Source organism: Oncorhynchus tshawytscha, linkage group LG20 (genome assembly GCF_018296145.1).
Source record: "Oncorhynchus tshawytscha isolate Ot180627B linkage group LG20, Otsh_v2.0, whole genome shotgun sequence".
Classification (NCBI taxonomy): Eukaryota; Metazoa; Chordata; class Actinopteri; order Salmoniformes; family Salmonidae; genus Oncorhynchus; species Oncorhynchus tshawytscha.
In genome coordinates, this window is record NC_056448.1 from 5,308,580 (window position 1) to 5,334,167 (window position 25,588).

General features: G+C 43.0%; 1 protein-coding gene across 2 annotated transcripts in view; it reads left to right on the plus strand.

Annotated features, from left to right (window-relative positions):
* Positions 1 to 25,588, plus strand: part of LOC112219602 (E3 ubiquitin-protein ligase UHRF2-like) — a 39,552-nt gene continuing 13,964 nt past the window's right edge. Inside the window, exons 1-7 of one of the 2 annotated variants that reach the window (XM_024380971.2) lie at positions 1 to 333; positions 8,936 to 9,370; positions 15,504 to 15,844; positions 22,673 to 22,891; positions 23,185 to 23,294; positions 23,640 to 23,826; positions 24,664 to 24,787. In XM_024380971.2, coding sequence (XP_024236739.2) covers positions 181 to 333; positions 8,936 to 9,370; positions 15,504 to 15,844; positions 22,673 to 22,891; positions 23,185 to 23,294; positions 23,640 to 23,826; positions 24,664 to 24,787 — 1,569 coding nt within the window. In that variant the 5' untranslated portion in view covers positions 1 to 180. Of the gene's footprint in view, positions 334 to 4,472; positions 4,704 to 8,935; positions 9,371 to 15,503; positions 15,845 to 22,672; positions 22,892 to 23,184; positions 23,295 to 23,639; positions 23,827 to 24,663; positions 24,788 to 25,588 lie in introns of those variants that run through there. The other variant, XM_042302099.1, reaches the window with a different exon arrangement.

The window sequence follows — 25,588 nt, forward strand, 5'->3', positions numbered from 1 at the left end:
TTTGCTTGGCGCGGTGACCCATGTGAGAGACACATCCTGCAAAAATCATTCTCCCCTGCAGAGAAAAAGGCAATGGAGCGCTGAACATTTTCACTTGTATCCCCCTTCCCCCAAAGACCCCGTATTTGTTGTGATCAGATTTCTGTAACATTTTTTGGTTGGCTATCGGGCGGTGGAACGATGTGGATTCAGATTCGGACCATAGACGGAAAGGAGACACGAACCATTGAGGATCTTTCCAGGCTGACCAAAATTGAGTATCTGAGGCTGAAAATCAAGGATATCTTCAATGTAAACCCCCAACAACAACGGTTATTCTATCGGGGCAAACAGGTAGATGCTATCTGTCACATATGGTCATCCTAACAGTCGTTTGTTGTGTGTTTACGGTGCAGGATTAGGTGCTAGGCTGTTAACGTTGTACATAGCACCGGAGCTTCCTGTTTTGAAGGGAATTCGCCAACAGTTCTTGCGCAAGAGCTGAGAGGACGGACTGTGGTGCCATATTCATATGCTGTCATTGTCCCCGTGCATTCTGTGTCTACAATGTTGCAGTTTTCAGTAGGCCTGTTTTCCAAGATGCATACAACAATGTATCAATGTAGTAGCCAACACTTGAGCTAGAAAGCTGAGAAAAGGCATATTCTTCGTGATCTTTTTTCAGATTTTCCGGTGTTATCCACATGTCAGGAAGGCATCCCGTTATTACAACCTTATTCAGACCCCCATGACCAGTTCGAGATCATCTAGATGCATTGCGAACAGGATTCTACCACGTTTTCCAAAATATGTGGTCTCTTGACTGTCGTCATGGCCTTTTGATGTTCATGTGATTTGTATTATTAATTTGTTTAGTTCAGGATGCGTTGCTCCACGTGCCTTGACGTGAAGTGCAGTGTTTACACCCGCGCCCTGGTGGTTTGACACAAACTCAACGTCACTACATCGTGACTAGTGGTTAGGTAGGCGCTACTGTGGAAGTGCTCTTTGCACGGTGACTTTGTTTCCCCATATTCTGCAGGTAGGTTACATGCAAAACATGGTTGATAGATACGACTTCTGCTGGACCGTGTTGAACAACACTAACACTCCTGGGGATTCTAGAAGCTGAACTAGTAGATTCAGAGACAATTGTCATTGAATGTGAGATTTAAATGTTTTATTTTTTAAATCTCTCCAAGTGAGATTTGACATTGATCAGCAACATTACAACTTTTACAATATGACATTGATCAGTCATTACAACATTGTCTTTTCTGCGACTTCGTATAATGCCTTGTCATCATTTCGGTGTTTGTGAAGGTAATATGCTAGAATGCTCTGTACCTTTTTTTTTTTTTTTAGGGCCCTGTTTCCAGTCTAGTAGTAAGGACTGGCGACCAGACGACTGGTGACCAGAGTGTTATCAGAATACGCATACACCCACCTTGTATCCTTTCTATCCAGTGTTTGAGCCAAGTATAATGACTCAAAATGCCATCCGTTAAGACAATGGTGATTGGGTTGGAGATGGAAATGCTGCCGTGCCCCTGTGACGGTCATTCAATCCTTTGTGGGTGTGTGTGGGGGTTAATTGTCTGACCACTGTGCCCCTGTGTATGTCCCAAATAGCAACCTTTTCCAAAAAGCACTACTTTTGACCAGGGCCCATAGACAATATGTAGAGAATAGGGTGCCATTTGGGACAGACCGCGTGTGGGGAATATTACATCTGGAATAATGACTCAACATGCACCTCATAAAGAAAATACTGCTTTTTCTATTATCATAATTTAATATGCTTCACACCATCCTTTTTTTAATCCAGTTATTTAACTTACCATATAAATGGATTCCTCTGAAGGCACTTTAGCCATTCTTAAATCCTAGGCCCTGTAAATAAAATAAAAAACTAAAGGAGAATCATGGCTGCTATTGAAAATAAATGGCTTGCTCTTGTTTTGCTGGATATCTGACACTACATTAAGGATTTAAGTGGTTTTGTGTTTACACATCCATGCTTTGGGAGGGATTCCAATTTCAGGGATGTTGTTCATTGCTGTATAATGTGCAGTACAGCATGATGTGTCAGCCATTTTGAATTTTTGAATGAGGAATTCCCATGTGCTCTCATTTGAGAGGAAACATGGGACGGAGCCACGGCAAGCTTTTTTTCATTTTTTTTGTTTTGTTGTGGGGATCAAGCAACTAAGCGTATTCCATTTTAATGTGAATTTAAACAAAAGACCTGCGTTCGATTTGCATCAGTTGGCAGCCTACCTACGATTTCATCACCTTGTGATGTATGGTATGCATGGCTGGCTGTTTCTAAGGAAACAATATGCTTTTCTCTTCTCTCTTTTCCATACTGAGTGTTTTTTTCCGACTATCATTTGATTTTAGGCCTTGTTTATGAGATACACACTGGATTCTGTTTTTAAGGTTTGTTATACAAGAAGACCTTCGGTTTTCAGTGCTGATATTGTGTAGTAGTGTAGACCTAGTAGTAGAGTAATGTACTGTTGTGAGTATGTACTGTAGTAATCTTTGTATTTCCTCTGCCTCAGGGTAGCAGGCAGGGTGGGTGGGGGATTTACACGTGTGAAGTAATGTGAAGAATGAACCACGCGCAGTACCGACTACCGTCACACTATTAAGACTGTTGCCAGGAGCCAGAGGAGACTCATTCAATTTCAAAATGGCGTCGTCCTAGCCCTTGTTCAAAGCACGTGTACTATGCCCTTGCGTTTGAATGACTGTCAATGTTAGAGAGCCACAGAGGTCTTGTAACAGTCTCTTAATTAAGTCTGTGAACGGATCTCTACCTGCCTATAGTCGGTCACAGATTCTCCCTTTCCGAGAGCACAGTCCCTACCTTTCTCTTTTAGATCCTGGGCATACCGTCTTGTCACACACAAAAACAGAACACTCTACTAAGCAGACCCTCGTCCGCTAAACATCTACTCTGAGACTTGTGATTGGCTGGTTTTCGAATTGTGCTCCCTCTCTATTGGCGAGTGAGCGTCTCTCAGGGTTAATATTTCACAGAAAATTTGTTTCAAAGAAAGCCACTTGCACTGATGGCATGTTTAGAAATGCTCCTAAATGTGGAAAAAAAGACAGATTAAGAACTGTTTTTAATACACACACATTTTCAACATTACACTACGGGCTGATAAGCATTGACACTTTTTTTCTTGGTTGGGGAAAACCAGGGCATTCGTTCAATCGTCTTGTTATTGCTCTGTATACGAGAGGCAATATGGCTCTGCATACGAGAGGCAATATGGCTCTGCATACGAGAGGCAATATGGCTCTGCATACGAGAGGCAATATGGCTCTGCATACGAGAGGCAATATGGCTCTGCATACGAGAGGCAATATGGCTCTGCATACGAGAGGCAATATGGCTCTGCATACGAGAGGCAATATGGCTCTGCATACGAGAGGCAATATGGCTCTGTGTAAGCGAGCTGGTTGGTTGCGTTCCTGGGTCTTTGCTTATGTGGGACTAAGATAGTGTGTCTGTGTGCTGCAGTCAGCCATGAGTAGAGATGCCCCGCTCTCCAGTTTAGGGTTGGGCTGAAGGTTTGGAGCCTGTTGTCTGACACGGCTGAGGGCACTTGAATTCAGTTACGCTAATGGAAGTTGGTGTCCTTTCTGAGTTAAGGAAGGGACGGTGTGTTTCACGCAGTGGAAAAGTGACCGATTTTTATTTTGGATCCGTGCTGCGCAGGCAGCGTGAAGTAGAGGCAGACAACAAAGGACCAGTTTTCAAACGTTTTTATTTAAGGCATGGTTTTTTCTATAACTGAACTCAAGACTCAACCCATTCTCCATTCACATATCGTTGATTTAGTTATTTTCAGTTTTATCAAAGAAGTTACTTTTAAAAAACCATGCAAGATTAAAACGTAACGAATTAAATAAACAAAAAAGGGCCCAGGAAGCAGGGCGTCCCATTTTCTTCAACCGTTCATCTTACAACCTTTTAGTAGCTATTTGCTCTCACCAAACGCTTGCCACATGCACTCTGCAACAGGGATCCACCATGCTTCTGGGCTGCATTCCATCCGGTGGGATGTCCGCACCTCAAATGGAAAGAAACGGGGATTTTCTAGAAGTCAGGTGAACATGCGTTACTCAATGAACCAGAGTCTGCAGAGTTAACAGTACATGACTGATTGCCAAGTTAAGCAGTGGTACTTGAGGTAGATCAATGCCACAAAGGCTACATTTACAGAGAGCCCAATTCTGATATTTTTTTCCCCACTAATTGGTCTTTTGACCAAATACATCAGAACTTTTCATATCAGATCTTTTTCAGAGTTGATCTGATGGGAAACATGTCTAGTCCCAGTTTAGCCATTTTATGTTCGTATCCCTGCATGTGGATTTGGATTTAGGCTAGTTATCACCGTGTCAGCTCAGTCTAGTTATTTTGTTTACGGTTCCTTCAGTGTTGACGTGTTTCACTTCATTTGAATATCAGCTAGCTACAGGAACTGAGTGTCAGTTGTTCTTGGTAATGCAAGGAAAATGGAAGTGCTTTCTTTTTCACTCTACCAGACCGGCTTGTCAAAAAACGCAGGGTCCTGCTTTACGAACACGACGGCTAGAAAGAAACAAGGTTTGGGGGAAGAGGAGAGCAAGCCGAGTATATTTCAGCCAACTTCTTTCTATCCATATAATTACTAGAGATGAAGAATGGAATCTGTTTTAAGGTATAAAAAAAATGTGTGTTCTGTATCGATGAATAAATAAAGCAATAGAGTTTGGTATAGGCTAGACAGCGAGTTCCATGTCAGTGTTTTGGGCTGCTTGGGGGGTGTTCGCTCTTGATTAGAAACGTGACCTATTTTTTTCCCTATTGGCGGTCTAGCGGGCGGGAGGCGAGGGGTGGTTTGGGTGGTGGGGGGAGGGGTAGGGAGTGGAGCTCACTGTCTGGTTGAGCAGTGTGTGTGTTGGGCGTTTCCTGCCCTATCCCAGAGTTCCCTGCCAGGCTCTGACTGCAGACTAGTATCTGACCACCAGCCCCACTGACTGGTTTGGTTTTGCACCTTTGTTGTGTTAGTGAAATGAATAGTCACACACACACCAGCCCTGACTCGCTTACAAAAATACACATGAACGCCACACGTACGTACGTACACACGACTGCACCAAGTGCATTTCGGAAGCACAGGTCGCGTACCGATTCTTTTTGAAAGGCTTGGCACTTATTCAGAAACACCTTCACAAATTCTGATAGAAATCTCAGGTGGTCCAATTCACTTAATGGGCAGGCAGAGATAACTACCACAAAAGTTCAATGGTTTTAATAGAAATGTTCTGTCATTTTAATTGTGTATACAGAGTACTTTTCTCTGTTGCGTTAAATCATTGATAGGCTAGATGCCAAAGCATACCTGTCATGGTATCGAATAGACTTTTCCAGGTGATGTGGTGTTGCCCTCCCCTCCACCTGGAGTAGATTAGGTTTCTATTCTGTATCGTAATGAACAGGATCTGTCCAGCAATTACCTAATTCAAATACAAAAGTAGCTGTTTTAATTATTACGTATTCAGAATATGTTGTGACCTTGCCAGTGCGTAAGCAAAGCACATCTCCTGCTGTTTTTTAATTTTTTAGTTTGTGTGTGTCAATATCTGAGTGACGTGCTTGCAATGAGCTTTTTAAAGACAGTCTGGCTGACTTGTCGGTCGTCACCTCGGATAAACAAAGAAATGAGTTTGACTGAGGAGAGGTGGTACTGGTGATCTAACAACCAAATAATAACACGCGCATGAACACACACGCGCCCAAATGCACATGCATGCACGAACGCAGACACACACACACACACACACACACACAGTGGTTGTGCCACTGCCACCACGTGGTCGATCTTTTGACCATGCTTTCAAAATATTTTTCCATTAGTGTTTCTTTTCCTCCTTAGTCTTGCAGATGACTGAGGTTTCATTGCACATTCCTAATGTTGTTATTGACGATGACATTTACATCCCACTTTGGAACTTTGATATGCCTGTAGAGTATATTATGTTCAAAGTATTTAAAAATGTGCCAAAATGTAATACATATGCCAACTTTGATGAATTGTTTCTCAATTATGCTTTTTGATATATATGTCAACAATCCTTCCAAAGGACCATGCTATGGATTACATTTTGTGAAAATCTCCAAAATCACAGTCTTTTTTTTGGTCCGGATTTGTGAGAGGAATCGCTTGTATGAGAAATGCATTTCGGCATATATTTTCCAAGAGAATCTGAGCTAGAATCTGTTTTCTAGATGTCAACAATTGATTCAGTGAAAGTCTGAAGAATACGTACGTCCCAGAGCAATCACACACGTGGTGAATGAACAAGCTTCTGAAGACGAGATATGATACATCAAAATCCATCACATCCACAACTGTTATGGATATCATAAACGCTGAAAGAGGATACTGACAATGAAAAGAGTGGAACCAATTCTAAACAACACAAAACCTTTAGTTTCCTAAAAGTTTCAAGATAAGGTGCATGTTTTATGACCTCCCCCCCCCCAAAAAAATGTTATGGATGTTACATTGACTGTCCCAGTCAACCTCCTACATTTTACAGGACCGTAACAAACACAACGTAGTGTTGCTTCATTAACATATCATCTTTGTAACTAATACTGGGAACAGCTGTGAGTGGAAAAACAAGCTTTGTGAGCCCTGTCTAAAAGCCATGAAATATGATTGACTGAAAAGCCTTGGCCACCTACTCTGTAAATGGTCAAAATTCATGAAATTAAACTTTTCAAATAAAGCTTGAACTCCAACACATAGACCTTAAGGATAATGGTTTCATTTGGAAATGAACGCTCAGGTCGACTTTTACACAGAATGGCCCAACCATAACTTGAACTCCAACACATAGACCTTAAGGATAATGGTTTCATTTGGAAATGAACGCTCAGGTCGACTTTTACACAGAATGGCCCAACCATAACTTGAACTCCAACACATAGACCTTAAGGATAATGGTTTCATTTGGAAATGAACGCTCAGGTCGACTTTTACACAGAATGGCCCAACCATAACTTGAACTCCAACACATAGACCTTAAGGATAATGGTTTCATTTGGAAATGAACGCTCAGGTCGACTTTTACACAGAATGGCCCAACCATAACTTGAACTCCAACACATAGACCTTAAGGATAATGGTTTCATTTGGAAATGAACGCTCAGGTCGACTTTTACACAGAATGGCCCAACCATAACTTGAACTCCAACACATAGACCTTAAGAATAATGGTTTCATTTGGAAATGAACGCTCAGGTCGACTTTTACACAGAATCGCCCAACCATAACTTGTCAAATGGACTGGATGGAAGACCTCCAATCGCCCCCAATGTTTTACCATCCCTTGACCATAGCTAAACCCCAAATTTGTAGAAGCGTTATAACATCAGATATCATGGGTACTAACTGGACCTGGGTTTTGAGTGTAATTATTGTTATTGCCTAAGCCCTAAGGAGCCTATAAAATGTCTTGTTGAAGAGGGAGATTATGCAAATCGTAATTGACTCTCCAGTTAAAGGCCAAACGTGGCTAATGTATGCTGTGTTATGGGATACCATGCATGAAATAAAATAGGCTTTTCCCGACACAATAGATTAATTCTAGTCGGAGTGCCGCAGCCTGCCTGGTGTCCCTTCTCTCCATGATGGTGTCTAGTCTACCATAGAAATAGAATTACTAGAACGGACATTCCCATTTGAAGCCAATGTTCTGTGATGGTAGTAATTTATATTTCTGTGCTATGCAGTTTACTCCACATGGGAGGCAGACAGACAGACGTGGACACAGACAAACGCACACAGACAGGTGACCATAGTGTTTGTGGCGATCACGGGCGGCCTGCTCTGTTCTAAATTTCATGAGATTATTAAATAAGGGAGGTAAGAGGACGGGAGATTGCGCTCTGTCACAAGCCAGTCTGGAGCGCCTCCACTCCTTTCTCCTTTTCTGCCTCAATAAGTAACCAAGGAGAGGAGCGAGTGGCCATGCTTATTTCTCCAACACAATGGAGGATGGGAAATGGTCTGGTCACTGGCTACCTCGCTCGCTTCTGCTCTGATGAGACGAAGCTACATAGATCCATTGGGACACAACTAGCTGTTTGCTCACCATTATACCATAACATTTTCATGGAAGTAGGCTATAACAAGAGATACAGTAACTTAAACACGTGGCAAGTAATGAGGCAGCCAGAGATGCAATGTTTCTTAACATGAGGAGTCTCTCACTCTCAGAAGTGGAGACATTTTCTGACACAAACTCATGACTGCGGAAATGCGCCACACCACCATCTGAAAGACAGACTAAGATTGTGGGGAGGGAGTTTGTCGATATGGAGGGGAGGGGAGGGGGGGCTTCTTTATTGGTTGCCATAGCAACTTAGGTAGTGTTCCCCCCCTCCAGATTTAATATTTTATTTATTTATTTGAGGGGGGAAAAAACGCAGTGGAAGGCAGAGATTTGTGTCGTTTTGTTCAGGATTTGGATGTTTGTTTATTTCCCCGTAGCTTTTAGCTTTTATTCCGAATGGTGTTGAGCATCAACTCATTGTCCCTCCTCACCCTTCTGAAGAACTGTGGAATTCTGTCTTTTTGCCGAGCTCTTTGTTTGCTCTTGACAACCAGCTCCGGCTCGATATATGCTTCTGACGGCGATGCTATGCTGTTCATTTTAATATTGAGCAGATGTCTGCCAGTGCCTGAGAAGAGAACACCCCCCTCCCCAAAAAAAAAAAACTAACACCAAAATGGCTGCCGAACAGATCCGTGTGTGTGATTTTTCAGATGCAAGATATACGCTGTTTGACTGTCACACAGCTGTTTTACCCACCTCAAGCAAAACACAGACAAAATGTCTGCCTTACTAACAGATCCATTTGTGTGTCAATATTTTTCAGATGGAAGATGGCCACACGCTGTATGACTACAACGTGGGACTGAACGACATCGTCCAGCTGCTAATCCGTTCTCAGGCAGGGGACGCTCCCGACAGCCCCCTCGTCCCGCACATTGCACCCCCTGTCACCCCGAAGGACTGTGACACCATGTCCAGTAGTACAGCTCTGCCTCCCACCTCCTCCAACACCACGGCTGGTGCAGCAACCACACCCTCCCCATCCAAGCCTACCATAATGGCCCCCAAACCCATCCCTACCCTCACCACAGTCAACAACAACACAACCACCAGTAACAGCAGTACCAGTAACACCAGTGATCCCAATAACAACAGGGCCAAGTCTTCTACTCCACCAGCACTGCTGGAGAAGCTCGACAACCAGCCATCAACCTCTACACGTCCCTTCCTCATAGACGCCGGCATTGGGGTGTTCAAGGTGAGAGAAAGAACTTGCTGGTCTGTGGTACCATTTTCTCTCAGGTTGTGGTTTGTGTGTGAGATTATATAATATTATGTTCATTCAATAATGGTCCTTTTGAGCCGGATATGAACCAGAGGATACGACCCCTAAGGATACAACTCTCCCCCACAGTATACTTGTGTCATGAAAGGTTTCAAACCCCTACTTTCTGTCCTCTAGTCCAGCTTGGTTAGTTTCACAATTTAGGAGATACTGACGTTTGTTTCGTCGTTAGTTTCCTTGATGGCACTGGTACACTACCTCTTATTTGCATTGTGGTTTTTGGGCCCACATGCCTGTGGTAATTTGAATTGGCATCTGCCTCTCACTCCCTCAGCATTCTGTGTTTGATTGCCATAGTGACCAGTGGATACAGACAACAGGCTCTGGGGTGTTTTGCTACTGTAGCAGGTCCAGTGGTGTGGGTGCCATTCTGGCCTTCTCTAGCTGGCTGGCTGGCTGGCTATCTTGTTTTGTGCGTGTGTGTCTGGCACGGTCATGTTGCCCTTCACCTCTCCCCTCCCTGTCACCCTGGTTAGATCCCTCGCTGGAGGTGACATCTCCTTTTAGTGCCAGTCGTCAGGGAAACGGTCTGTGAACATGCATGACAGACCTGATCCTGTGTCTCTACTCTAGGGTGACGCTAACAGACATTCAGTGGAGGTTGTTCTTCTGGGCCCGTATTCACAAAGCCTCTCAGAGTAAGAGTGCTGATAACTAGGATCAGTTTAGCCTTTTAGATCATAATGAATACAATATGGGCAGGGGGGGACTTGTTCCTACGTCAGCACTCCTACTCTGAGAAGAGTTTTGAATTTGGGCCATTTACTTAAATTTCCCTGTTGAATTATGTCTGTACTGGAGCTCTGAACGTTCGCCTCATGGTAACCATGTTGCGACACGTTTAATCTCCCCAATGAATCAGACATTTGAATTGGGGAAACTTTTTATTGCCACGCAACAAACGGTTGCTAAGATTTTTCTTGGTAATTAATTTTTTTATACTCCGTTGCAGTAAGTGGCAAGGCTGACACGTTTTGATAGACGTCCTCTTAACAGTTAACACCGTAGCCAAGCTGCAGGGGAGCTGGGGCTAAGGATGCCAAGCAGACCAAGGCCAAGAGACACATGCGCAGAACTTAACCCTGAGAAAAGGCATGCTGGCCTGTGGCTGGAAATGATATTGGCTGGAACATGGACAGTTACAGTCTCTTGGCTCAATGAAAAGCTTGTGCTAGCCATCTACCATCAAGTTGATGACTGGCCCTGTGTGACTCAGTTGTGGGTTAAATTCATGCAAGGATCACACATACACATACCAAAAATGTATGCACTCTGATATATTCTTAGCTTTGGGACACATCATTGGGAGAATGTGTATTGGTTGTCCATCGTTCTGGTGGGTGGCAACAGAAAATAACAATACCACAATATAGCTGGCTTCACCCCCAAAAAATGTTTCCTGTCAACAAAAGCATATGTATAGTCTCTAGGAGCTCTACTTACCAGACATAAAGTGAAATGTGTCCCTCATTATCAAATAAATGTCAGAATCCAACATTTGTCCAAAGCGCACCATTCCTGCCAGTAGACAACGCACTTCACGCTAGATTTCCTACCACGAAGTCTACCACTGTTTACACTGCAGAAATATGGTTCGGACAAAAGTTGGATTCAGATGTGTATTTGATAGCGTGGGACATATTTCACTTCACGTCTTGTAAGTAGAGTTCCTAGAGATTATACATATGCTTTTGTTGACAGGAAAAACATTTTTTGGGGTGAAGCCGGTGTCGTGTCTTTGGCTATGCCGGATTAAATGATATATGACATGCTATTCTATAAAATTATTTCTCTGTAATTAATATTACCTGATTTGAGCTAATCATGTAAATGTAATTAACTAGAGAGTCGGGGCACCACAAAATAATATTTATAGAGCTGTTATCTTCCGAATAAACTCTTAAAGACCTAGTAATATTTTACATAAATAGCAGTCAATATTAATCGTCACCTTAATTCAGTCTCATCTGAAAGTTGTAAATTCTTGGTTATCTTCACGAACCCTGGCTAACAAGTTGAATCAGCAATACAAAATTGGGTTTAATTATTTATTTACTAAATACCTAACTAATCACACAGAATTAATCATAACTTGATTACAAATTACGTCATAAAGGAAAACGTCCTTAGCGGGCGGAACAGATATGACCGCTTTTTACACAAAAGAGAAGGGCTGGGTTTGAGTGAAAGAGCGGGAAGACTGAGTAACAAAGGAAGAAGCTGTGCTATCGTAAATACAGTATCTTATGCATTCTAAATTACCGTCCATTTGGAAAAGGAAAATGCAATAAATATTTACTGAGCTGCGCTTCAGTAGGTTGGTGGAAGATGGAAGGCCGTGTTGCCAAACCGAGTCCTTTGTCCTTTTGAAGAATGTCTCTGGTGGTCAATTGGATACGTTGTAGTAACGTCGTTGTCTGTTCCTTCCTAACCCTCGTTTGCAGCTGCTGTTGCTAACTCAATGGCTAGGAGGTATCACTTCTGTAGTGAATAAGAGTTCAAAGTTCATACCATTCGCAACCAAAGCTCACGCTGATGTTGGCTTCGTTCTGTAGTTATTATCTGAACCATTCTGACATCGGACCGTCGTCCTCACATCCTCGGAACAGGAGGTTATATTGTCGTCAAGGCTTTATATAGGAAGGGAGAGGAGGGCGTGTTTGAAAAGTTTTATAACCCATGTCCCTTCACAAGGGCAGGCCACTGATTGAGCAGAGCCCTAACCTTATGAGAACCCAAATCTCTCATTTGGAAGCTAAAATTACATTTCATCCCATCATGAATAATTTCATATTCAATTGAACAACAATTCCATGTGAATCCGATAACTCTGATGTGTGGACTTTCCACTGTAGAGTTTGTCATCTTATCATTGAGAATGTCTCAGATGACAACCGAACTGACATCATATTCATTAAGTACCACTGCATATGTTCAATTGGTCAGATTACCAGAATATAGTTAATTTCCCCCCCACCTTCTGATGTTCCCAGAATCGCTGTTAACCAAGGGGTTTTCAAATGTAACATCAGTAAGGTAGAGAGAGGAAAAAGGGGGGAAGAGGTACAGTGGGGCAAAAAAGTATTTTGTCAGCCACCAATTGTGCAAGTTCTCCCACTTAAAAATGAGAGAGGCCTGTAATTTTCATCATAGGTACACTTCAACTATGACAGACAAAATGAGAAAAAAATCCAGAAAATCACATTGTAGGATTTTTAATGAATTTATTTGCAAATTATGGTGGAAAATAAGTATTTGGTCAATAACAAAAGTTTCTCAATTCTTTGTTATATACCCTTTGTTGGCAATGAGAGGTCAAACGTTTTCTGTAAGTCTTCACAAGGTTTTCACACACTGTTGCTGGTATTTTGGCCCATTCCTCCATGCAGATTTCCTCTAGAGCAGTGATGTTTTGGGGCTGTTGCTGGGCAACACAGACTTTCAACTCCCTCCAAAGATTTTCTATGGGGTTGAGATCTGGAGACTGGCTAGGCCACTCCAGGACCTCGAAATGCTTCTTACGAAGCCATTCCTTCATTTCCCGGGCGGTGTGTTTGGGATCATTGTCATGCTGAAAGACCCAGCCACATTTAATCTTCAATGCTCTTGCTGATGGAAGGAGGTTTTCACTCAAAATCTCACGATGCATGGCCCCATTCATTCTTTCCTTTACACGGATCAGTCGTCCTGGTCCCTTTGCAGAAAAACAGCCCCAAAGCATGATGTTTCCACCCCCATGCTTCACAGTAGGTATGGTGTTCTTTGGATGCAACTCAGCATTCTTTGTCCTCCAAACAAGAGGAGTTGAGTTAACAAAAAGGTTTATTTTGGTTTGATCTGACCATATGACATTCTCCCAATCTTCTTCTGGATCATCCAAATGCTCTCTAGCAAACTTCAGACGGGCCTGGACATGTACTGGCTTAAGCAGGGGGACACGTCTGGCACTGCAGGATTTGAGTCCCTGGCGGCGTAGTGTGTTACTGATGGTAGGCTTTGTTACTTTGGTCCCAGCTCTCTGCAGGTCATTCACTAGGTCCCCCCTGGGATTTTTGCTCAGTTCTGGGATTTTTGCTCATGTCTTCCATTTCCTAATAATTGCTCCCACAGTCGATTTCTTCAAACCAAGCTGCTTACCTATTGCAGATTCAGTCTTCCCAGCCTGGTGCAGGTCTACAATTTTGTTTCTGGTGTCCTTTGACGGCTCTTTGGTCTTGGCCATAGTGGAAGTTGGAGTGTGACTGTTTGAGGTTGTGGACAGGTGTCTTTTATACTGATAACAAGTTCAAACAGGTGCCATTAATACAGGTAACGAGTGGAGGACAGAGGAGCCTCTTAAAGAAGAAGTTACAGGTCTGTGAGAGCCAAAAATCTTACTTGTTTGTAGGTGACCAAATACTTATTTTCCACCATAATTTGCAAATAAATTCATTAAAAATCCTACAATGTGATTTTCTGGATTTCTTTTTCTTATTTTGTCTGTCATAGTTGAAGTGTACCAATGATGTAGATTACAGGCCTCATCTTTTTAAGTGGGAGAACTTGCACAATTGGTGGCTGACTAAATACTTTTTTGCCCCACTGTATTTATGACTGTCATAAACCTACCCCCAGGCCAACATCATGACACCGGGCTATATTATGGTAGGGTTATTTTCAGTCGCCACCCACCAGAATGATGCATAACTCAGGAAGTCTAACCAATACACAGACTCCCGATGTTGTCACTAAATATTTTCGCTTTGGATGTGAATATTAAGAGTAGACCAAAAGGCTGCCTTACTATGATGTTGCTACTTTTCCCCCCTCAGTCTTTGTCCACAAACACTCACTGACGAACATTCCAGAACAGTGATACAATCCTTAGTTGCTAACTCTATTAGCTAACTATGCTATGCTACTCATCATAACATAAACTGAGGACGCATCAAGAGGCGATCTGAATCCAGACCCAAGCCTTGAATGCATGGCACACAGAATATTTCAGATGTCATTATAAAGGCCTTGAGAGAGGGGGTGGGGTGGGTGGGGGTGTTAGTCATGAAGAAACAGTGGGGTCTCCAAAACCCACAGTCTGGAGAAGCGTGTTAAGTTCCTCACTTTACATCTGGATGAGAATCAGATGCTTCATTCAGACTGCTGTTTCATGTGGTTATGTCATTAGCTCCAGGGGGAGACAGATGGTGAAAGCAGTGTCATCTCCACAGGCCCACAAGGACTGCTTAAAAAATAGTGGCACTCGGTATCAATAATACTCTGGACCTGCAACCATTAACTTAAATGAAGGGTATAGAGCTCACTGCATCTGCAAATCTCAATTTCTTTAGCCATGATTCACATTGTAATATCAACATTGCTAGGCCCACGCCTCAGACCGGAAGGGGCAAGGCCAAACTCCGCCTGTCTCAGTTGTGTGCTTTGCTCTTCTTCCATCATTAAAGGTCCAATGCAGCTGTGATTTGCAGAGAGGTTTGGAACTCTTTTCTTATTGGTCTATTAACTAATTTAACGCCTAATGATTTCACCAGGCAGGCCATAGCTACTTCCCACCAAAACAGGCAGAGGTTTCAGGCGGTCTTTTCAAACCGCTCTTACACTAAAAGGGCATTATCATAATTGGAAATATATATTTGAATGCACTGGGCCTTTAAATAAACAGAGGCTAGTTGGAGAATTGATAGCTAAACACCAATAACTAGGCTAACCCAATTTCACATTTAAACATCTTATTTTGTTGCTTCCAGTGGTCCACCAATAGTTTTTTTTTTTCAGCCACTTTGTATTCCATTGTAAACAAATGCTTGTCAACAACAGTAAACCTTTTTTTTATGGGTATTTTAGAAGTATTTGCAGAGGTCTTTCTTTTTTTTAGAAATGTCCAATATGTCTTTGTCATTTTTTTTTGATGGAGCATACATTAAATTATCCAGATGCCTGCTTTCATTAATACTGAAGCCAGGTGTACTCTTAAAATGATAAAGAATAATGTGTATTTTTTTATGAATGTTTAAAAGCCAAACTATTTCATTTTTTTCTTATCTCCCAGATAAATGAGTTGGTGGACTGCAGAGACATAAGCATCGGTGCCTGGTTTGAAGCCTGCATTGACAAGGTGGCACGAACCCCAAAGGGTCAGAACAGCAACAGCAAAGCTCCTACAGCGGGGAAGGTTGGCAGGCCTAGCAAAAGGACTAATGGCAAGCTGGAGGCCGAGCCGGGCCAAGGCCTAAGCCACCCCTCCTCCTCCACGGACAATAGTAATGGAAATAATTATTCGATGTTAAACTCGGACAGTGGGCCAGGGGCTGCGTCCTCCACCTCTCAAACAGACTCTACTGCCACGGACAAAGAGAAGGAGGATGTCACGTACCATATCAAATATGACGAGTAAGTTTGTGCACTGGAGGAAAAAGGCAGCATGACTTGTCGGGAATTCCCACTTAGGAACCCTATTTTGGATTTATTTCCCCCCTTTTTGGGGAGGGGTCATCTACACTTGATAGTTTCACCCACCCAGGTTTGCTTTCCTTAATTTCCTGCCATTTGGTTTCTTTAAGGCGTGTTACAGTAGGTCCTATTCTTTTGGAATGGGTCACCTACTTATGGTTGGTAAGTAGGAGTACGGTATGTTGTGATGAATCCTACCAGGTACAGTGAGCTCTAAAAGTATTGGGACAGTGACACCTTTTTTATGATTTTTACTCTGTACTCCAGCACTTTGGATTTGAAATGATACAATTACTGAGTGCAGACCGTCAGCTTTCATTTCAGGGTATTTTCATCCATATTGGGTGAACAGTTTTGAAATTACAGCATTTTTTTGGTACCTAGCCCCCCTCTCCATTTTTAGGGGACCAAAAGTATTGGGACAAATTCACTTATACTGTATGTGTATTAATAAAGTAGTAAAAAGTGTAGTGTTTGGTCCCATATTCATAACACACAATGACTACATCAAGCTTGTGACTCTACACATTTTATTGAATACATTTGCGGTTTGTTTTGGTTGTTTCAGATCATTTTGTTTCCAATAGAAATTAATGGTAAATGTGTCATTTTGGAGTAATGTAAAAAAATGTTTTTCACCTTTTTTTTGTGGTATCCAATTGATGTAACTTGCAGCGATGAGACAAGTTAGTCTTGTCTCATTGCTGCAACTCCCATACGGGCTCGGGAGAGGCGAAGGTCGAGAGCCGTGCATCCTCCAAAACACGACCCAACCGAGCCGCACTGCTTCTTGACACAATGCCTGCTTAACCCGGAAGCCAGTCGCACTGGAAGAAACACCATACACCTGGCGAACCGTGTCAGCGTGCACTGCGCCCGGCCTGCCACAGGAGTCGCTAGAGTGCGATGGGACAAGAACATCTCTGCCGGCCAAACCCTCCCCTAACCCGGACAACGCTGGGCCAATTGTGCGGCGCACATAGCCTGGACGACAGAGCATCCAGAATCTCTAGTGGCACAGCTAGACCACCGTGCTACTCAGGAGGCCCTTGGAGTCACATTTATTGTAAATAAGAATACAATGTGTTTCGAAACACTTCTACGTTAATGTGGATGCTACCATGATTATGGATAATCCTGAGAAAGTCAGAGACGCACAAATATCATACCCCCCTAAAATGCTAACCTCCCCTATTATTGTAATGGTAAAAGGTTAGCATGTCTTGGCGGTGTGATATTTGTGCGTCTTACTTTCTCACTCGACATTATTCACGATTCATTCAGGATCCGTAATCATGGTAGCATCCACATGAATGTAGAAGTGTTTCGAAACATTCTATTCTTACTGACAATAAAAGTGAATCAAATTAATTTCTATTGGGCACAAAATAATCTGAAACACAACCAAAACAAACTGAAAATGTACCCAACACATTTGTAGAGTCACAAGCTTGATGCAGTCGTTGCGTGCTATGAATATGGGACCAAATACTAAACTCTAGACTACTTTAATAAACGTAAGTCAATTTGTACCAATACTTTTGGTCCCCTAAAATGGGGGGTGCTAGGTACAAAAAGTGCTGTCATTTCTAAAAGGTTCACCTGATATGGATGAAAATACCCTCCAAATTAAAGCTGACAGTCTGCCCTTTAACCCAATAGTCAATGTATCGTTTCAAATCCAAAGTGCTGGAGTACAGAGCCAAAACGACAAGAAAAAAGAGAAAGAAAGGGGGTCACTGTCCAAAAGCGTTTGGAACTCACTGTGAGTCAGAGCTGTGTAGACTGGGGTTGCTGGGGAGTTCAGGAGATACCATTACATGCCATATATTTGGCTGTAGAAGTGCTTTGATATCCCCTTACAGTATGTAGTCCCGCCCCAGTAAATACAGAGGAGGTGTGATTGCATGCAATAGAAGTGGTGATAAATCTGACATAATACCCCTTTTATGTATTGCTGCACCAAAAGTGCCAGCCACTCCCTCAGTAACCTTTGACCTTGAAAACTAATGCTCCTAGCAGAAAATGAAACGGCAGCATTAACTGTTTTCCTTACTAGGCTGGTGGGGCACTGGCCAGTAAGTCAAAGGCAGGTCAAAAGGCAACAGAGTTATTTCCTGTCTCAGAAATCCATTCCCGAAAAATACGTGTCTGTAGATCAGTGAGCTTTGCATGTTTTAAGACAAACGGATAACCTTCTGAAACACTGGCTGTCACCTGAAGTAATGACATAAGAACCAGATTTAATACAGTAGACAGGTCAGTTGGTAATCTGAGATGTTGAGTCTCATTTTCCAATGTCCATTTTCCATGTTCTCATTTTCCATGTTGAGTCTCAACTTCCATGGCCTCTCTGAAAACATTGTCAGTAGTTGGTGTTTATAACCAAAACTTGGACGACATGTACAGTTTTGCAAAGTAGTGTCACGAACCGGCTCGTAGCCCTTAACAAAGAGGGAGACAACGTGCAGATAACGGAATAACAAAAATATGTTTATTAACTAAAGTAAACTATATATAATTTAACAATGCTGTGCGTGTGGGTAGTCAGCAATCAGTGGTGTAAGAGAGTGGTTACATACAAAGATGGCGATATTGAGAGGTGCCAAAACAAACAAGCCACAAAACGCCACAACCAAAAATAGTATGTCTGTGTGGAGAGAAGGCTCCTCAATGAATGGGGGGAAGGTGTATTTTATCCCCGGAACACACCTGAGCCCAGGTATGTCCCATTTCGCTGACGACCCTCCCGGCTCCGCCCACCGTCATCCTATTAAGGAAAACAAGCGTAAAGAGAGAATTCGGCAGACAGTGGGAGGGTTGTCACAGTAGGTAACATCTGCAACGTATTAATATAACTGTTTTGTTCTTGTACTCCTTTTACGTAAATAATCACAAATCACCCTACGTCCTGCTGGATGGTGAAAGTCCCTTTGTTGGGGATGAAAACCCACAACTCTTTGTTTCAGAGGGAAAGGAAAAAGGGGTTGGGTTGGGGCAACTAGTTTAAAACCACAGTACCCTGATTCTGCCTGCCTGTCTGCCTGCAGCTTATAAGGGAAAGGAGAACAGAGTTGGTGGGGAGAAGCTGCTAGATGGAATTTGGAGTCATCTTTTTCAGGGAAATTAATTCAAAGGAGGCGTTTCCAAGGTAACCGCAGAGTTCTCGGGGAGCGTTACTCTAAACCCCATTCCAATTGCTGCCTAAAATTGAGCTGCACATCGAGCATGTTGCGAGTGAGGTGCATAAGGCTCTTCGCTTAGTGAACCACTTACATCACTTCTGTAGCTACCAATCTCTCTAGCCCATATGTATCAAACTCATTCCACAGAGGGCCGAGGGTCTGCAGGTTTTTTGCTCCTCTCTTGTGTTTGATTGATTGAATTAAGGTGACCGATGGGTTCGGAACTCCCCTCACTTGGTTGTATCGGTCTTCATTGGACACAAATCGAAAGGAGAAACCAAAAAGCGTCAGACTCTCGGCTCTGCATGGAATGAGTTTAACACCCCTGTTCTACTCATTGGGCATATTTCAGTACGATGATGGGAAATAAACATTTATATTTCAAATGACCCCAAGCCAAGCAGCTTTTCTCTCTGTCTGTCTGTCGGTCGTGGTTAGGCAAGGCTTTCCAAGGCTCGCCTGCCTGCTGTAATAATTTGAGGCTGAAAAACAGCTTGTCAAAACTGAAACCACCTGTTTATACTTCAAAGTCTTGGACTAATCTGTAAGAAATCTTAATGAGGCTCAAAACCGTTGCCTCCAAGATGGAGAATCGTCTGCATTCTTTTGGCCTGTTTTTCCATTCTAACAAGCGTCTCAGATCTGGCTTGTGGTGGGACTCTCTCTCGCCCCAACCAACGCTTTCAGTGTAGCATTTGGCCCAACCGATGCATGTGCATCCATCCAAGCAAAGAAAAAACTCTGGAAAGTATAAATAAGGTATAAACAATGATCAAATGAAAAAGACCAGAAGGAATGTACTATTGCATCGCTGCAAAGGTCGTGCTACATGCTATTTTCCAATTGTGACGGTCACTGTATTAGTGAAGCGCCCGCTGCCGCCACATTTCTGCTCTGTGGTTTAGCCGTATCAATTAGACCTTGTACTTTAAATGTACGAGGTCTAATTCAGTATTCCGTGATTGCTGAGATCAAAAGGCCTGCAGTTCCATTCAGTTGTAAACGAATACTGTTTAAAACACACTAAGCAACCCTTATTGTTTGAATAGCTCCAGGACTGCCTACTCGCCTCCAGTAGTAGTCAGCTACTCCTCCACACACCCACTGTCTGTCCTCTCCTGCACTTCACTTACTTATCCTCCCCTCTTGTTTCTTTTAAAAGGAAAAACCCAAGGTTTCCATTTGAAATATAAAATTACAAATGAACAGGGAGATTAATGGAATGTGATCATTTCGCCCAAGTGATGTCGTCATGGCGTAATTACACTCAGATAAGATCAGCCAGACTCCTCTGCGTTGGTGTGTGTGTGTCCTCATCTGAATCCCAGACACCCTATCAAACCATGCTGCTTATCTGACACCCATGGCAGTGCTTCATTTGAGCTAAGGGGAAATACTCGTTTTCGCATACCTCCTCTACATGCAGTATAGGTGCCCTGTTTGGTAATCTACATAATGATGATAATGACAAACACTTTCATAGTTTCTTCAGTTAACACTCTAAATGCCAGATTCTAAATTGTGGTTTCCAGATTTTAGAGTCCAGATTCTAAAACCCAGATTCTAAATTCCATTCTAGAACCACTTCTAGTTTCCTGCTCTTCACAGGCGCTGTGTACAGTACAGTATGAGGGTCTGTGTGCCCCATGGCCCCGGGGTGGACTAATCTCCTCCACTGGGTTGTTCCCATCTCTCCTTTGCCACAGGAACACTGTGTGCTGAGCACTGACTTTTGTTCTGTTCTCTCCTTGCGGAGCTTCTATAATCCCCTCCACCCAAAAAAGGAAATTCGTGCCTCTAGCCTGCTACTCTCACACCGACATCTCGGAGCTATCAATGTGCTCAAGCTTTCGTCGCTAGTGTTCCTACTCTATCGACAGTACCAGACAAAAGATTGGACACACCTACTCATTCAAGGGTTTTTCTTTTCTTTTTTTACTATTTTCTACATTGTAGAATAATAGTGAAGACATCAATACTATGAAATAACACATATGGAATCCTGTAGTAACGAAAAAAGTGTTAAATAAATCAAAATATCGATTGAGATTCTTCAAAGTAGCCACAAATGAAGTTTTAACAAGGAACACCTGTTAATTGAAATGCATTCCAGGTGACTACCTCATGAAGCTGGTTGAGAGCATGCCAAGACTGTGCAAAGCTGTCATCAAGGTGAAGGGTGGCTACTTTGTAGAATCTGAAATATAAAATCCATATTTAACACTTTTTTTGTTGTTGGTTACTACATGATTCCATGTGTGTTATTTCATAGTTTTGATGTCTTCACTGTTAATCTACAATGTAGAACCATGTGTTCTGGTATGCACGTACACAGGCACCAAAACACGCACACACGTAGGGGATATTGTTGTGAACCGTAGGCTGGTCTTTCTCTCTCCCTCTGTGTAAAGCGTCAGCCCTGGTAGGGTGTGTGTGGAACCATGGATTAACATTCGGAACAGGAACTTGAGTGTGTGCACGGAGCACATTGCAGGGAGAGGAGAGGAGAATGTGAAGGACACTAGACAGGAGAAATAGGAGACACCTTCACAGTGCAGCCAGTGGCTACTAAGCCTCTTCACCATGCTAATGTCTGTGAACCCAATTTATCTTGTCATCCATCAGCAAAATATTTTGTCAAAATAACCCTTCAGCCTCCTCTGGTCAGATAGGACACTACCACTGTCACATTTCTAGGATGGGTGTGTTGGGAATATTAACGGTAAATCCCACAAACTACTCAGCAGTTTATTAAAGATAAAAGATGTGTCTAGTGTGCTTGTCACTTAAATTGTGTTGACATGCTTCAATGTAGTGATGCTGGGGAAGAGCTCTGTGATGTTGTGACACTGCAGAGAGTGCGTGCTTGTGTGGGGTGGATTGTGATGAAAGCATTGCCTAATGCAGGCCTTGGTATGTGAGCTAGTCTCCAGTGTTCACTGTCCCTTTAAAAAAAAAAAGTCAATCACCTTTATTGTTGAACCTCTCCAGGACTGACCACCTCTACTGGTTTTATGTCGGACATTATTTTGAAGTATAACTCTATTAACCTTAGAATCCTTATTAAGGGGCTACCTGACTTTGGAGTGGTGAGTTAGTCATATATATATATATATATGTGTGTGTGTGTGTGTGTGTGTGTGTGTGTGTGTGTTTTTGCAACGTATACACAGTGTTTCATTCCCTCCTCTGTCTGTTCTTACGGAGATACAGAGCTGTTAAACCCTTTCGAAGCCTGTTGCATTAGTCCCAGTCCAAGCTGCATATTATGCTGATTTGTCTCTGAAGTTTTGTGCTTACGTGTGTGAAATTCCAATTTCTCTTGTCTGGCTGTATTAAAAAATATATCATTTTGGCCTGTCCTAGCAGTTTCTCTGCTCAGCTTGCTACATCTGACTAACAGGTATAACTAAGTGAAACTACTACGCAGTTCTGTATTCATTTTGAGGATAACTAATTTAGAGTTTTACACATCTGGAGATGGTAATTTTATTACGAATTCATCAGGTGAAGTTTTTTTGATATTTGATCTAATGTTGATGTTTCTAATGAGGATGGTGGTGGTGTTCTCTCCTCTCCCTAGTTACCCTGAGAACGGCGTGGTGGAGATGTGCGGTGGTAACGTGAGGCCGCGGGCTCGGACTCTGCTCCGGTGGGACCAGCTCAGTGTAGGCCTTGTTGTCATGGTGAACTACAACATTGAGATCCCAGAGGAGAGGGGGTTCTGGTTCGACGCTGAGATTACTGTGCTCAATGAGATCTCCAGAACCAACAAGGAGGTCCGCGTCAAGATCCTACTGGGGTAGGAGACTAGAGCTGTGGTGTATAAACCCATTGTATGTAGAAGGTATATTTATGGCTACAGGTATTGTTGTGAGTCTTCATATTCTGGTGTGAAGTGCAGGATCGGAGATGAGATTTGACATTGTAAAGGCAAAAGAAGAGGTTCATTTTACCAGTGTTTCATATAATCAGATGTAAGGGCTGTGGGTTAGTTATTGGTTGTATTGTGAGCCACGTAGGCCTGTAATGCAACGTAGATATTTCCGCTGACTGTTGTTGAGCGAGGACTGTTCTTTCTCTCCCCCCCCCTAGAGGGCCAGGGGACGTCATCCCAGACTGTAAGCTGTTGTTTCTGGATGAGATCTATCAGATTGAGAAGACTGGAGCACCCTCACTGTCTGCTGCAGATGGCCAGTTCAAACGTACGCTTCAATACCACAGTCTTCAGACCAGCCAGTCAGGGCTAGGATAGGGTTAAGGGGGTAATATTGAGAATTCACTCTGAATTGTTTTCGTCAAGTAGCCTCAATGATAAAATGGCCATTGCAAAATGGCGCAATTTCACATGGTTTATTGCCATCAGTATGTGTGTTTTGGTTTGCGTGTGTGTGTGCATGGGTATTTGTTTTGTGGTTTTGTTTGCCTGTGTGTGCGGCAATTGTTTGCATATGTATTTGTCTGTGTGTGGGTGTGTGCGCACTGGTGCATGTGTATGTTTTCACGGGTCTGTGTGTGTATGTACTCTACACACGCTGGGATTGATCCAGGGAAGAGCGGGCCCGAGTGTAAGCACTGCAAGGCGGACCCCGACTCTGAGTGCAGGTTCTGCTCGTGCTGTGTGTGCGGAGGGAAGCAGGACGCCCACATGCAGCTGCTGTGTGACGAATGTAACATGGCCTTCCACATCTACTGCCTCAACCCACCGCTCTCCACTATACCAGATGACGAGGACTGGTGAGCTTCGCTATGCACTCCCACCATTTGGGGGGGCACTATACTCACACATACTGTAGGCAGCATTCCAAATGTCACCCTATTCCCTATACAGTGCACTACTATGGGCCCTGGTCAAAAGTACAGTAGTGCTCTATGTAGGGAATAGGGTTGCATTTGGGATGTAGACAGAGACCGACCCATAGACCTATGCACTAATGGCTGGTGGTGCATGTACAATATGTGGTCCATTGATTCTAATGATGAACAAACACGCATTGAGTGTTAGTCATTTCTGTATGTCAGTGATGACTGAGAAATGGCTTTAGCCATATGAATCTGTGTGTATGTATGTATGTATGTATGTATGTATGTATGTATGTATGTATGTATGTATGTATGTATGTATGTATGTATGTATGTATGTATGTATGTATGTATGTATGTATGTATGTATGTATGTATGTATGTATGTATGTATGTATGTATGTATGTATGTGTGTATGTATGTGTGTGTGTGTGTGTGTGTGTGTGTATGTGTATATGTGTGTGTATATATATATGTATATGTGTGTGTATATATATATGTATATGTGTATATATATATGTGTATATATATATGTATATATATATATCTATACTTGTGTGTTTTTATTTAGTGCTATATTTTTATGGTGGGTTTCAAAGTTCCAAGAGACAATGACACCAAAAGTACAGCATCAACAGTAGTTTATCTTCTGTCCATCAAACACAACACGCCCCCTATATTGACTCCCGATATTGATCATGCTCTGAGGGGGTAGTGCACCTACTCCTTTAAGTGACTGACTTTTGGCTCTTGCCTGTTTTACTTGGCAGGTACTGTCCCACCTGTAAGAATGACACTAGCGAGGTTGTGAAGGCTGGTGAGAAGCTGAAGGCCAGTAAGAAGAAAGCAAAGATGCCATCAGCCCATACAGAGAGTCAGAGGGACTGGGGCAAGGTGAGACAGACCGGGTCTATAATACTAACTACACTAACCCCTTAGCCCCAACAGAGAGTCAGAGGGACTGGGGCAAGGTGAGACAGACCGGGCCTATAATACCAACTACGCTAACCCCTTAGCCCCAACAGAGGGGCTGGGGCAAGGTGAGACAGACCGGGTCTATAATACTAACTACGCTAACCCCTTAGCCCCAACAGAGGGGCTGGGGCAAGGTGAGACAGACCGGGTCTATAATACCAACTACGCTAACCCCTTAGCCCCAACAGAGGGGCTGGGGCAAGGTGAGACAGACCGGGTCTATAATACCAACTACGCTAACCCCTTAGCCCCAACAGCGAGTCAGAGGGAATGGGGAAAGGTGACGGGCCGTGTCAGAAATCTGGCTTGCCTACTACTTACTTCAACTGCATACTGTGTACTAATCAGAATACTATTTAGGAATTACTGTTTAGTAAATGATTAACGCAGTAAGCAACAAATATCAACATACCGGGCTCATCCTACTGAGAATGGGTCATCTAATGTGCAATTGTGTTGATTCCTGCCGTTTGGTAATTTTGGTACAGCGTGTTCCCCTCAGCTGATTATCAGCTGTTGTCAAACACACTTTGGTCTTGAAAGTCTATTTTACTTTAGAAAGAGGCGATATCTTGGCCTGGACTGGAGCAAATATGTTAATGCCGCAACTCACGTGATGTGACACTCAGAAGGAGGACCCCCTTGGTTTTTGGCAGCTGAATGAGTGAGCGAGACACTCACCCACATGGGCAGGCAGACCGACAACACTGTCATTGTCTA